The sequence below is a fragment of the Agelaius tricolor genome, unplaced genomic scaffold (assembly GCF_023055355.1).
Source record: "Agelaius tricolor isolate 1412-34295 unplaced genomic scaffold, bAgeTri1.0.p SCAF_1, whole genome shotgun sequence".
Taxonomy (NCBI): Eukaryota; Metazoa; Chordata; class Aves; order Passeriformes; family Icteridae; genus Agelaius; species Agelaius tricolor.
This window is the reverse complement of record NW_027269261.1, coordinates 61,258,197-61,269,834: the sequence shown is the minus strand read 5'-3', so window position 1 is coordinate 61,269,834 and position 11,638 is coordinate 61,258,197. Positions and strand designations below refer to the sequence as shown.

At 35.3% G+C, this 11,638-nt stretch overlaps 1 protein-coding gene across 1 annotated transcript; it reads right to left on the bottom strand.

The window, feature by feature from the left end:
- Positions 1-452: 452 nt before the first annotated feature.
- On the bottom strand, positions 453-7,001 carry TMEM244 (transmembrane protein 244). Its single transcript, XM_071429000.1, has 6 exons — positions 6,969-7,001; positions 4,750-4,835; positions 4,164-4,237; positions 2,982-3,107; positions 1,458-1,502; positions 453-547 (listed from the first exon to the last, which is right to left on the bottom strand). Exons 1-6 carry the CDS (start codon positions 6,999-7,001, stop codon positions 453-455), a joined length of 459 nt encoding a protein of 152 aa, XP_071285101.1.
- Between the last annotated feature and the right edge of the window lie 4,637 nt (positions 7,002-11,638).

The window sequence follows — 11,638 nt, the reverse complement described above, 5'->3', positions numbered from 1 at the left end:
TATCAGTAAAGGCTGCTTTAAACCTACCCTGATTTATGCCAGATAAGGTGACTTTTAAGTTTTTCAGTGCTTGTGAGAGGTCAGACAGCAGCCTAAGTTAGAGTCAGCATTTCATAAAATAGAGCAGATAACAGACACCCTGAAAGCATTACATTCAAATAAATGTTTTCCTTCTACTTGTAGGATTTTGCAGGAATGTTGCACCATTCCTCTAATCCTCCTTATGGCTTCTTGGTTTTTAAAAAAGAGACAGTGTTTCTAATTACTTGATTAATAAAAAATGTACATACAAAGCTGAAAGTGATGAAATTGTCAAAAACATAAGATACAAGAGGTCTGGTAAGCTAAATATTAACCTTACAATTAGACAGTTGCTGACTTCATTTCAATTACATTGATTAATGAAACAATAGAATTCACATAGATATAAAGGCAAGTTCTAATACTCCTTTTCAAAAGTCATCTAGAATTGGGTAAATGAAGTTGTCTTTGAACAAGCAATATGCCAAAATCTGTCCTCCACAAATCATTGAAATTACTCCAGATCCTGAAAGAAAAGATATAGTTGTTTTGTATTAATTTTTGTAGTGGAATACAAACTTTATGATAAAACTTTAAACTGACATTCATTTTGTCTTCAATTAAAAAAAAAACAGCCCTCCAACTTAAACATTTTACCCAAGGCTTTAACTACTTACAAAGATATCAGCCTCCACAACTGCTATTGCAAAATCTGTTGTAGGACAGGGAATTTATTTATCTCTCCCCATCACTTAGGAATTTATTGCAACAGTTGATCCTTGTTATCTATAATATAAGAAAGGAACAGAAGCCAGTCCTTTTTCTTAACGACTGTTTTTCAAGATAATCTACTTTTCATGTAAAAATCTATGCTTCTAATTTTACAGATAATTAAGCATTCAGAAATGTAGTTTTGCCATTCACTTTGAGGAAATGTGATGACTGAATTCATCTCATCTTTCATAAGTACTTGTACATAATGTTTATAAATCTTTCCTCTGAAGGTACCTGTGTTTCTTCATTGATTTTAAAGGGTGTCAAGAAAGGCTACAACTTTGGACAACTGTCTTTCTAAAACCTGAATTGAGATACATTTCAACTTATTACAGGTTAAATAAGTCGTGATTAAGTCCTGACTAATTGAGATTAGTCAGGACTTAATCATGACTTATTTCAAATCAGGTGTCTGCTGCTTGTTTGCAAGACTAGTGTTAAATGGGCATATTCTGGCCTTAAAAGTGAGAATTTTTCTAAGATGTGGCAAATCCTAGTAGAGCATTGTTTACCTGGGTCATTAAAATAATTATTACCAAAATGCCTGCACTTCTTCTTTAAATGTTGACAATTCTGAAATTAGTGAGGCAACAATTCATATTATAAACACTAATTTTCTACGCAGATTTTAGCACCATAAACTTTAAAGAATGAAATTATACCTAATGCCAGCCACCAGTGTAACATCAGGGGAAATTCAGACATAACTGCAAGAAGAAGAAAAGTACAAATGTAAATTTTGAAACAGTAAGAATGGGGACAAGTAAGCAGTGCACTGTGGTATCAAAGGTCTGCTTAGTTATGTTTCATAGATTATATTTTTTACAGATATTGAAATGACAAATGCTTTAGGTCCTGACCAGCACCTGCCCTGGTCACACCCAAGCTGATCCATATCCCCACTGTGGGATAACTGCAGGGCCACTCTCTGACCCCATAGTTCCCCCCAAGGAAAGCTGACAGGGGCAGTAAAGGGGGTTGGGAAGCACACTGCATATGCTGACAGCTCAGGGTCAGCCAGCAGAGGCTTGGTTGGCCATCTGAAGGAAGCAATGATCAATCTGGGGCTGTTGGCACATCAAGACACATAATCTGATATAATGACAGAAGCTAACTCCCAGTAAAAATTATGTACAAACCGGGGGGGTGGGGGTGGGCAGTTTGGTAGCTTTTATAAATTCCTAGATTTAAATGCTAAAATTATTAATGAGGAATAACAGTAGTTTAAAACCCAGAAAACCAAATTTAGCAGATGAGAAATTATGATTAATTTTTTAAGATAAAGTCTCCGTTGGTCTCTGGCTTAATTTTTTAGGGAACTGGGGAATCTCCCACCTGTATAATGTGCTAAAAGACAAATGGGCAAAGCAATGGAAAATGAAAGATTAATCTCTATGCAGTCAGGAGGGTGTCCTAATTTGTCAAAAATATTTCCCTTTTTCTGCATTCAAGAATAAATATATTAACCTCATTGTTTTAAGAGAAAAGAATCTTGTCTGACCCTACATAGGATCTGGCAAGGATGGAGTTAATATATATTTCCTAATTAGCCATAGAAGCATTCTGCTAAACAGCATGAGAAGAGGGAGCAGATTACTAAGTGTTGGCAAAAAGACATGATGGGTCTCATGTACAGCAGCTAATTCTTTTCTTTTTCTTTCCTTTAAAGGGTAGAGTTTCATGGGGGAAATGCGTTTCTGTGGTAAAATGCTTCATTTTCCTCATTGAGATTTAGTTCAAATGATCTGACTTAAAACCTTTGCACTGACTTTGCTGAAGAAAAACTCAGTTTTTACTCTGAAGTTGAGCTAAAGTGTTAATGAGTAGTTCTTAAAATATCCAGACATGAACAACTATTAATGTCTTGTTTTGAAAAAAACCCACATCTCCCAGATGCAGAAATTATATCTAGCCTGGATCTGTTTGATATGAATTGTTAGAATATGAACTAAACCTCTGACTTTTTCATAAGATTATAATGGTTTAAAATTCTGCGGCAGATCCAGAATCAAGTTTAAAATGGGAGAATTTAGAGGCATGAGTCAAATGGATGGAAAATACAGATACATATGTATTTAGCTTTAGGGGAAATTAAGTTAGTCCAATAATACATTGTACGAATCCTAGTGGATTTGTCCTTCAACTTGTGATATTATGTGATACTATTTAGCAGTAAACCTACTTACCGACTGAAGTTATGATGATATGAATAATAGTAACTGTTACAGCATAGTCCCAAACCCATTCTTCCACAACCAGAGCAAACAGCAGACCACAAAGGAAGAAAGTTATTTCCAGGGATATCACCAGAACTGTAAAGGAAGATAGGATATTTTCACCGAACACGGTTTTTGAAAGACTTCTCATATTCCAAACAATAGCAATAAGAAGATAAAATACCTGAGATAGTTATGCATTTTCATGGATGGACTGAAAGAAGGATGCAATACTAATTGGTGGTATGAAATAGCTGCTGTCTTTCACATATAAACATGTTGCATCAAACTGATAAAATTTGGGGAAAAAATCATGTTGAGATACAGTAATTACATTTGGCCCTGAAAAGTAATTCTAATGGAATACGCTTTAATTTTTTTTCTACTGGCATAACATAAATGTTCTTTCTTCGTCTGAAATCAGTATTAACACTGTCTAAATATCCGTGCATTTTTATTACTCTTTTAAGCTTAGTACCAATTTACTTTTGAGCTTTTTGTATTTTACTGACAGATTATGAAGTTTGCCTTTGTAAAATAGATTAAAAATCTGGTAAAATTTTATGTATGCATGTAATTTCTTAGGAATTGCTGTTTAGGAAAAAGAATATATTTTGAGAGCTTCAGAAAAATTGCAGAAACTTGTATTGGGATATATAAAGATATTTTTAGGGATTGAGCTACAATAAAATTCTGATATTTTAATGCCCACTGTATTCAAGCATTACCAAAGCAAAATTGCCATTAGTTGTATGTGACCCATTTCTCTGATCTGAATCCAGTGATTCATAAGAAATTTGCTGCAGTAAGAAAATTAAATTAAACGACTTTGTAAAGGAACTTGATGGAGAATGGTAATTGTTCTGCAATGAAAATGAAGCATCCTGGCAAAGCAGGACATTTTCTTCTGATGATGCAAGATCAGAAGACGAACTCAACAAAAGGCCTAAAAATCACTTGAATTTTAAATAGCAGTACAGAAATGAGAAGCACTGGCAAGATGCATAAACATTTAATTGCAGTGTAGTTAAAATACAGAAATCATTACTAAAACAGCTTTAAAATACTATCCATTGGAAGACAAGTTTACATCCATATGCAATATAGTTTCTTGAGTGAGGGGAAAAAAAAAGATAAAGAAACTTCAGTTACCTAAATAATATGGGTTAATCCATGAGGGATTTGTTTTAAAATCAAAAGGTGCCAAACCATCCAACATTTTAATCCTGTGAAAACAAAATTAATAAATTTAAACAGAGAGTTCTAGTATTTAATATTTAGAGTTTAGATTCCGTGACATATTATGAGTGTTTTTAAATAGTATTTTAAATGGAATACTCTTGCAAGCTAAGTCCCATTCTGAGTTTTAGGTTTGCCCTTGCTCACTTCTATTTATGATATTTGGTGTTATGCATGATAATCAATAACTTCCTGGGGGGATATAATTTCTCTTTTTCTTTGACGATAAAATCTTTATTTCCCTGTCATTTTTTCATGTCATCATTTCTCTTATGTTCATTAATTTACATGGTCTAACTGCAAGGATGAATATTAGAACCAACATTTTATATTAGTTATGAGTCTCCACTTGCCAGTTTGAAAGAAGGTTCAGGTACAACAATTTAACTGAATTTGAAAAATTATGTTCCTCAGTCTGGGTGCTTCCTTTAAACAGGCATATCTCCATCCATGAGTTCCAGTATGCCAGCATATCAGACTGAAGACAGGAAAATCTTACCTGAATACTGCAAAGCACACAGAGAGGACCACGTAGTACACAGTGTAGAAAACTATTATGCATATCAACAGGTTCACCAGAACAACCTGCAAAAGGGCATAAAGCAGTAAAACCTAAAGCCAGGTTAACATCAGGCATCCTCAGAAAATAATTCTAGATTTCTATCAAATATAATGTGAAAAAGGTATGTAAAATAAAATATTTAGGCAGAATTTTTGCTGTTGCTGATTACATAAATGTGCTAAAAGCTCTTCGGTTCTTTTCAGCTCCTAATGTGTGGCTGTAATGCATGGCTTTTTTCCTATCATATATTCTTATATACCTACTATATCTACAATTTACAAGTGTTCCTAAAAGGAGGACGACATTTCTTGATGGCTTTTAAGAAATTAAGAAGGTACAGAGAAGAGACTCAAAAGGGAGCTGTAGCTAGAAATGTTTGGGGTTTTTCTCCATTAGGGCTAGAGCCCTAAAGAGGTCAATCTGTTTAGCTCCAAGGGATGATTTGATTATGATGGATAAGTACCTTCACAGAAAATGCCAGGTACTTAAGGGGTCCTTATCAGAAAAGACACAAGAAGTAAACAGCTACAAGTTCTAGCTAGACAAATTCAAAAGATGCAGGAAGGACATCTTGACTTGTAAAGTGAACAAACTCCCTCTGGAAATAAGAGATCTTACTAAGCAGTAGTAGATGCTTCTGAGGATGAAACTTCAACACTAACATTCATTTCTGGCCTTAGTTCTTTGAGGGGTTGTGTGGTAGGTAATGTATTTACAGAAGCATCCAACATTGACAGAAGTGGGAACACTATGAATATATCAAACCACCTATTTTTATATTGCTAAATGTTGTAAAGTGTTCAGTATTGAATACTGCATCTATCTCCCACAAGAAGAGGGACCAAAGAGCTTTAGTTTCTAATGCAACAGGAGATAAATCCATCATGCCTGTAGAGACTGCTTTTTCAATAACAAAAAGTCCAGGACAGTCTTAATCTTTTCTTTTTTTTTTTTTTTTCCCTACATCAAAACAAAGCCAAGCAAAAACTGACAACTATTAATCTCTTCAGCCAAATTGGTTTGTGGGCTAAATACAGCTCCTCTGCACTGTCTGTATTCTTATTCTAAATGAAAATTGGCCAGATAACCCATTTGATCCCTTCCTTTCCACAGTGCACACCATGACTATGGTAATGGAAATCAACTACAGTGTCACATGTAAGTTTGGCAGCCATGCTGCCTCCCCCTCCCCTGAGCAAAACTTCAAGCATTGGAAGTTTAATGTCTGGCACATTTTTGGTGGGAATCTTTTTCGTTTCATTGCTCCGGGTAGCTGCACTTTTCCTGTGATTCTCTTTTATCCATCATCCCTTCTCTTGCCACTGCCTCTGTGAAGCCTTATCTGCCCTAGATGGAGATTGGTACAGTAGTAAAAGTGGGGAGAGGGGACTGAAGGGAACATCCCAGAGCTGAAGGAGGGCTGTGAGACGATGACCTATTGACCTGTAATTACAGTAGGTGAATTCCCAGCCTTGAAGTCAGCCACCAACTTTGTTTGGCCTCAAAGGCACAGTATTTTTCTCTTTGTACCCAGAATATTCCTAGTCCCTGTCTTAGGGCTGTAGTGAGGCATTAGCCATAGTATGCTTTGCTTACTTGAGTAAGCCAAGGAAATGCACACAACATGAAAATAAAAACACTGAAAATTTTCCAGTTTTATCACATTCTACCTAAATTTTTTTATTTAACCTTGCCACAGAAATTTAAACATAGAATTTTTTTTTAATCTGAGAATACTTTTTATTTTCAATCTATTTTTCCCTTTCTAGATCTTCTGGTATTTCAAAGCAAAACACTCACAAGTTAAAATCTACAGGATTATTCATTATATGTCAAAACAACTTAAAAGAAGAATCTTAGGAAAACACTGCTGACATCAAATGTAAAATTTTATGACACTTCAAGAATTTTATCTCATAAGTGGAACAACATCACATATTTTGAAATTCTTTTTATAAGATGTACTTTGTGGTACTTGCTGCCAGCACTATAGGATAAAGTATCTTTTTAATTTTGGGGTTTTTTTAGGAAGAGAACATTGAAGAACAGTCTGTAAGAATGAAAGCAACAGCTCATTCCAGCCCCGCAGCAGTTGTCTAAATCTCTAATACTATCTGGTGACATATACAACACTAAATAAACTCAATTCCCTTTACCTTGGTTTCAGCAGTTTTGACCTTGAGAGCCATGGACACATGATGAGTGAAAGGAAGTGCTCTTGCTATATTCCATATGCCAACTTTAGCAGGAAGAAGCAGCTGGTTTTCACCCCAAAAAACATTCTAACGGGTAAGTATAGGACAGGGTGGGGTGAGGTGAGTTGATTGGATTAAACTGAATTGAGACAGAAGACATCTGTGAGCTAAATGTAAGCTGCTAAAGAGCAAAGAGAAAATCCTGCTTGCTCATGCAATGTGAGTACTTTTGGAGCTACAGTCAGCCAAAGCACATCTAAAACATAACTTGGCTATTTAGACACAATATTATTATTCTTTTCCACCTTTTAATTGCTTTTTTTTCAGCATTCATATGATCACAGTTCCTTGGGGTTATTATAACTTCCTACTTTTAATTATCTTTTACATTTTCTAGCATTAATTCTATTGACTATAGATGTGGACTGGTATATTCTTCACAATGTTCTTTGCTAACATTTTTCTTCTGACTATCACTTTAATACATCAAGTATAATTCACATTAAATTAGGTATAATTAAGTTAAGAAATTCCAGACTTGTGTTATGACTCTTTTTTTTCCTGAACCGTATTTTGTTCCTTCAGTAGAATGAAATTTAGTGTGCTTTAGAGCACATCCAACTTCTGGTGAGCAACTCCTTAATGGATTCAAATTTGACTTTTTACAGGCACATTATGATTCAGTATGCTGTATTATTTGGAAAAAGAAGATGCTTCTGAAACTAAACCAAGAATGAACTTCTTCTTTTTCTGCTGACACTAACATAATATGTGCAAATTTCATTAGGGTTTTTTATGCCTTTTTAGTCATACAAAATAAATGTTATCTGCTCTAAAATGCAGTCTGCATTCGGCAAACAAGAGCTTTCACTCATAGATTTGATAGCTCCAGATTGTGAATACTGCCAGGGAAATTGCTGGTAGTATTGTGTGAAATTCCTTTCTGTGCAAAAATGCTAGCATGAAAATCTGTACATCAGTAAAGTCCTATTTTGGGGGCTGAAGTGATAACAAAGGAACATACTGAAACAAAATAAAAAACCCTAAGCTAAGTTGCTTGAACAGTTGCAGTAGTCAGAGGTAGCAAATAAATGAAGAAATATTCGCTTTAATAATTAAAAAATATTTGGAAAGGAACAAAATTATTCATTCAAAGAGCACACTATCTACCCCAAAGAATCAGCTGAAAACAGCCATGATATCAAATTAATCTGCAGAAACTTTTTCAGTAGCTATAATTAGCAAGATAATTGAAAAAGTAGTGGATTGCATTAATCTCAGCTAACTATTAAACATAACAAGAGTTTACATTCACTGACCTCTTCACAAAGGATGGATTTAACCAAAGATTGATGATAGAAACAAAATCAACAAGTTTGACTGAAATGTAATTGAAGCTGTAGGCATGGATTTGTTGGGCAGACTAAGAGGTTCTTCCCATTCCTCTTGCACAGTTGAAAACTTCAAATACTCTGAGAGAACAGATAACATTTCTGTTGCACCCTTGCTTCAAGATCATAAACAGTTAAATTGTGGTAGCCCAGGGAACAGGAGTAAATCAAGCTTGGAAGTGGCAGAAAGTGTGTGTGACCCAAAATACTGACTAAGTCACTGAATAGTGAATGTTAACTATAAAGATGATGCTGTTAGCTACATGCTGAGATAATGGAATAATGACTTTTTGTATTTTTTATTTTCTTAAAATTTACTGGATTAGCTGCAGGAAAAAATAGCAAATCTTATTCAGCAGAGAGAGACAAAAGAGAAGTTTTAATGGAAGTTAAAATAAATTTTCTAATCTGGTTTCAACAAGCCCTACTTTTTTAACACATACGTTTTTTTTTAATCATTACACTATAGAATTTTATTAGGACTGTGAGGAAAAATAGTACTCCATTACTTTTGAGCCCCTGGAGTTGGTGCTAGTTTGCTTTGTGAAAAACCACAGGAAACAGTTCTTTGGATAGGATATCAATACCTGACCCTCACATGCTTGACAATTGTTAGTAAAAACTATTTTTTGACATTGGCTCTACACTTATACTCTCTTTGTAGTGATATGTAATGGACAATATCCAAGATACATCCAAAAAACCATAACAGTAGAAAATCACAGAATGGAGAACACCTTCTGAAAGTAAAATTAAAGATACTTCTATAAGGCAGTAATTCTTCTTAAGAATAAGATAATGGGACCTAATAGTACCAAGGCAGTACCTAGTTCCCATCTGCTTCCTGTACCAAAACAAAAAGTCAAATGTAATCATGAACTGTGAGGAAAATTTTGTAAAGCTTACAGCTAAGTTTGCTGCCTAAGCTTATTATTTAGGGTTGGTTTTCTGGGTTTTGGCTTTTTAAAGGATGTTACCATTTACACCCACAATCTGTGATACTGTCAAATAGTATTGCAAAAAACAAAAAAAAATTAACAACAATTTGAAGAGTGGTATCATACAGCAATATTACAGGAATATCTCATGGAAAAAACCAGGTAATTTGTGTTACTGTTAAGATGATTGTTTGCACTTCAGCTCTGGGCCTTAAAAGTAATGCTAGACCAGGAATCACATTTCTTAGGTAATTCCAAAACTTGAAAAAAGTTTTAGAATCAGAGAAATTAATAAATTCCAAGTTTTAGATTAGTTTAGTTTAGATTTATTATCCTGAAATCTTTAAAAAAATAGAGAGCTCAACTAAATGGTTGCAGACTGGATTGTGTGGTGAGAAATTTTTAGTTTATTGGAGGATGGCATCAAAACATGTGTACTCTGTCTCCATCTGCTGATAGGGAAGAACTACACTTACATTGTGTGTGAGGATAGAAGAGCTTGGAAAAACAAATGGTGGCCACTACTTTTGTGTCTGGAAGTGACTGGCAGAATCTGTCAATGCAGTGAAGGGAACTAAGATTTCTTCACTTGGAACGTGTCATGGCTAAATACAGCTTAGCTGTGTCCTGTGAAGGACAGCCCCTAGAGACTGGCACTGGCCACATGCGCATTGTCCAGCCTCAGTATGACGGCTCGACTCCCACATGGGAGGAGACAGAACCATGTGAGGTCTAAACTCTACCACCATGAGGATTAATGCAATTAGCTTCTTTCCTTCTTCAACCTCTGTTGCACATGGATCCATTTTAAGGGGTGAGGAATCTGAGAATTGGGTGGAAGCAGGAATGTTCTTTGTATGTTCTATTTTTACTTTCAAATTTTGTTGAATTGCTTTTAACAATGCCCCTATTCCTGGTAATATTATCTAAAAGAACTTAGAATATATTTGATTAAATAAGACGTGAATTTTAGGAAAAGTTGTCTCCTTGTATTTCTGTGTTAAAGCTTACAAATTCTAAAATGTTCACAGCACCAAAAGAATTAAACTCAAAAACTGGTATAATTCCTTCTGACTAGCAAACTGAAAATGAATTGGATTCTTTTTAGAAATAATTAACCCCAATGAGCTACTTGTATCTAAGGAGTTGACTTAATTAATTGCAAAAATAGTAAACATCTTTTGTTTTGCTAACTGACACTGTTGGCTTTGTGAACAAGTTCAATATAAAGCTTGAAAGTATTGGCAAAGAAACCAATTCAATAGGCTTTATTTATTCAAACTAGAAATTAATTTTATTGTTTGTGAATGGTGTGGGATTGATAGAACTGAAAATGAAGTCTTCTGTTTATCCAGAGAGAAGCTATAACACAATTGCAGCAATGTAAACTTTCTACTCTGGCCCCACTGTATGTCTAAGAAGAAAGTTTAATTGTCTGTATTAAAAAAAAAAAAAAAAAAAAAAAAAAAAAAAAAAAAAAAAAAAAAAATCAATATTTGGCCTTTCTGCTAAGAAGCTAAGCCTGCTGAGAAGCCTATATTTTGAAGATATTCTGGCATTTCCACTAGTGTTAGTGGGAATTTTTGATAAGTACAGTGAAGCACTGAAAAATCCCTTTAGGACTAAGCCCACAAAAACTGAGGAGCTGTGAAATTGCTGCTATGGTTAGAGGAAAATGCATCATGTGGGATCAAACACTTGGAGATAGGAAAGGCTGCTGCACCTCCATGCTCCTAAGATCAAAGAGTAGCCAGGCTGTGTGTAAGCACACACACAGAGCATACCTATATGTGCATACACATCACATATATGCATATATGTACGTGTATACATGGACACCACAGAGCTCCCAGACATGCACACAGACAACACCCGTGGTCTCATTCTGCTCCTGTTGTGGTCTGAGTAGGTTGGGAGCTCATCAGTGAGAAGATTCATACATATTTATACACACTGAAAGGTAGCTGTGACCTGGCTCCAGAAGCTGGATCAGCACACTGTCTGCCCAGTAGCTGGCATCTTGATCCCAGTTTGTCCAGTTGCTGAGACCAGGACATACTCACCCCTGTGACTGCAGCCCCACTCCAGTTTCGGGCCCAGACTTTCACACTCAAACACACTTTGCCACACTTGTTCCTTCCCAATCACCTAAATCCCTCCTTTTCCAGCCTTTGGTTCCACCCTTAAACACTTCATTACAAATACTGGGCAAACTCAAAAAACACTCTTCCCCTGCATCCCACACTGTGTCCCATCCCTTTAACCTGAAAGGTGATTGAGAGAGAAACTCCAAGTGACTCAT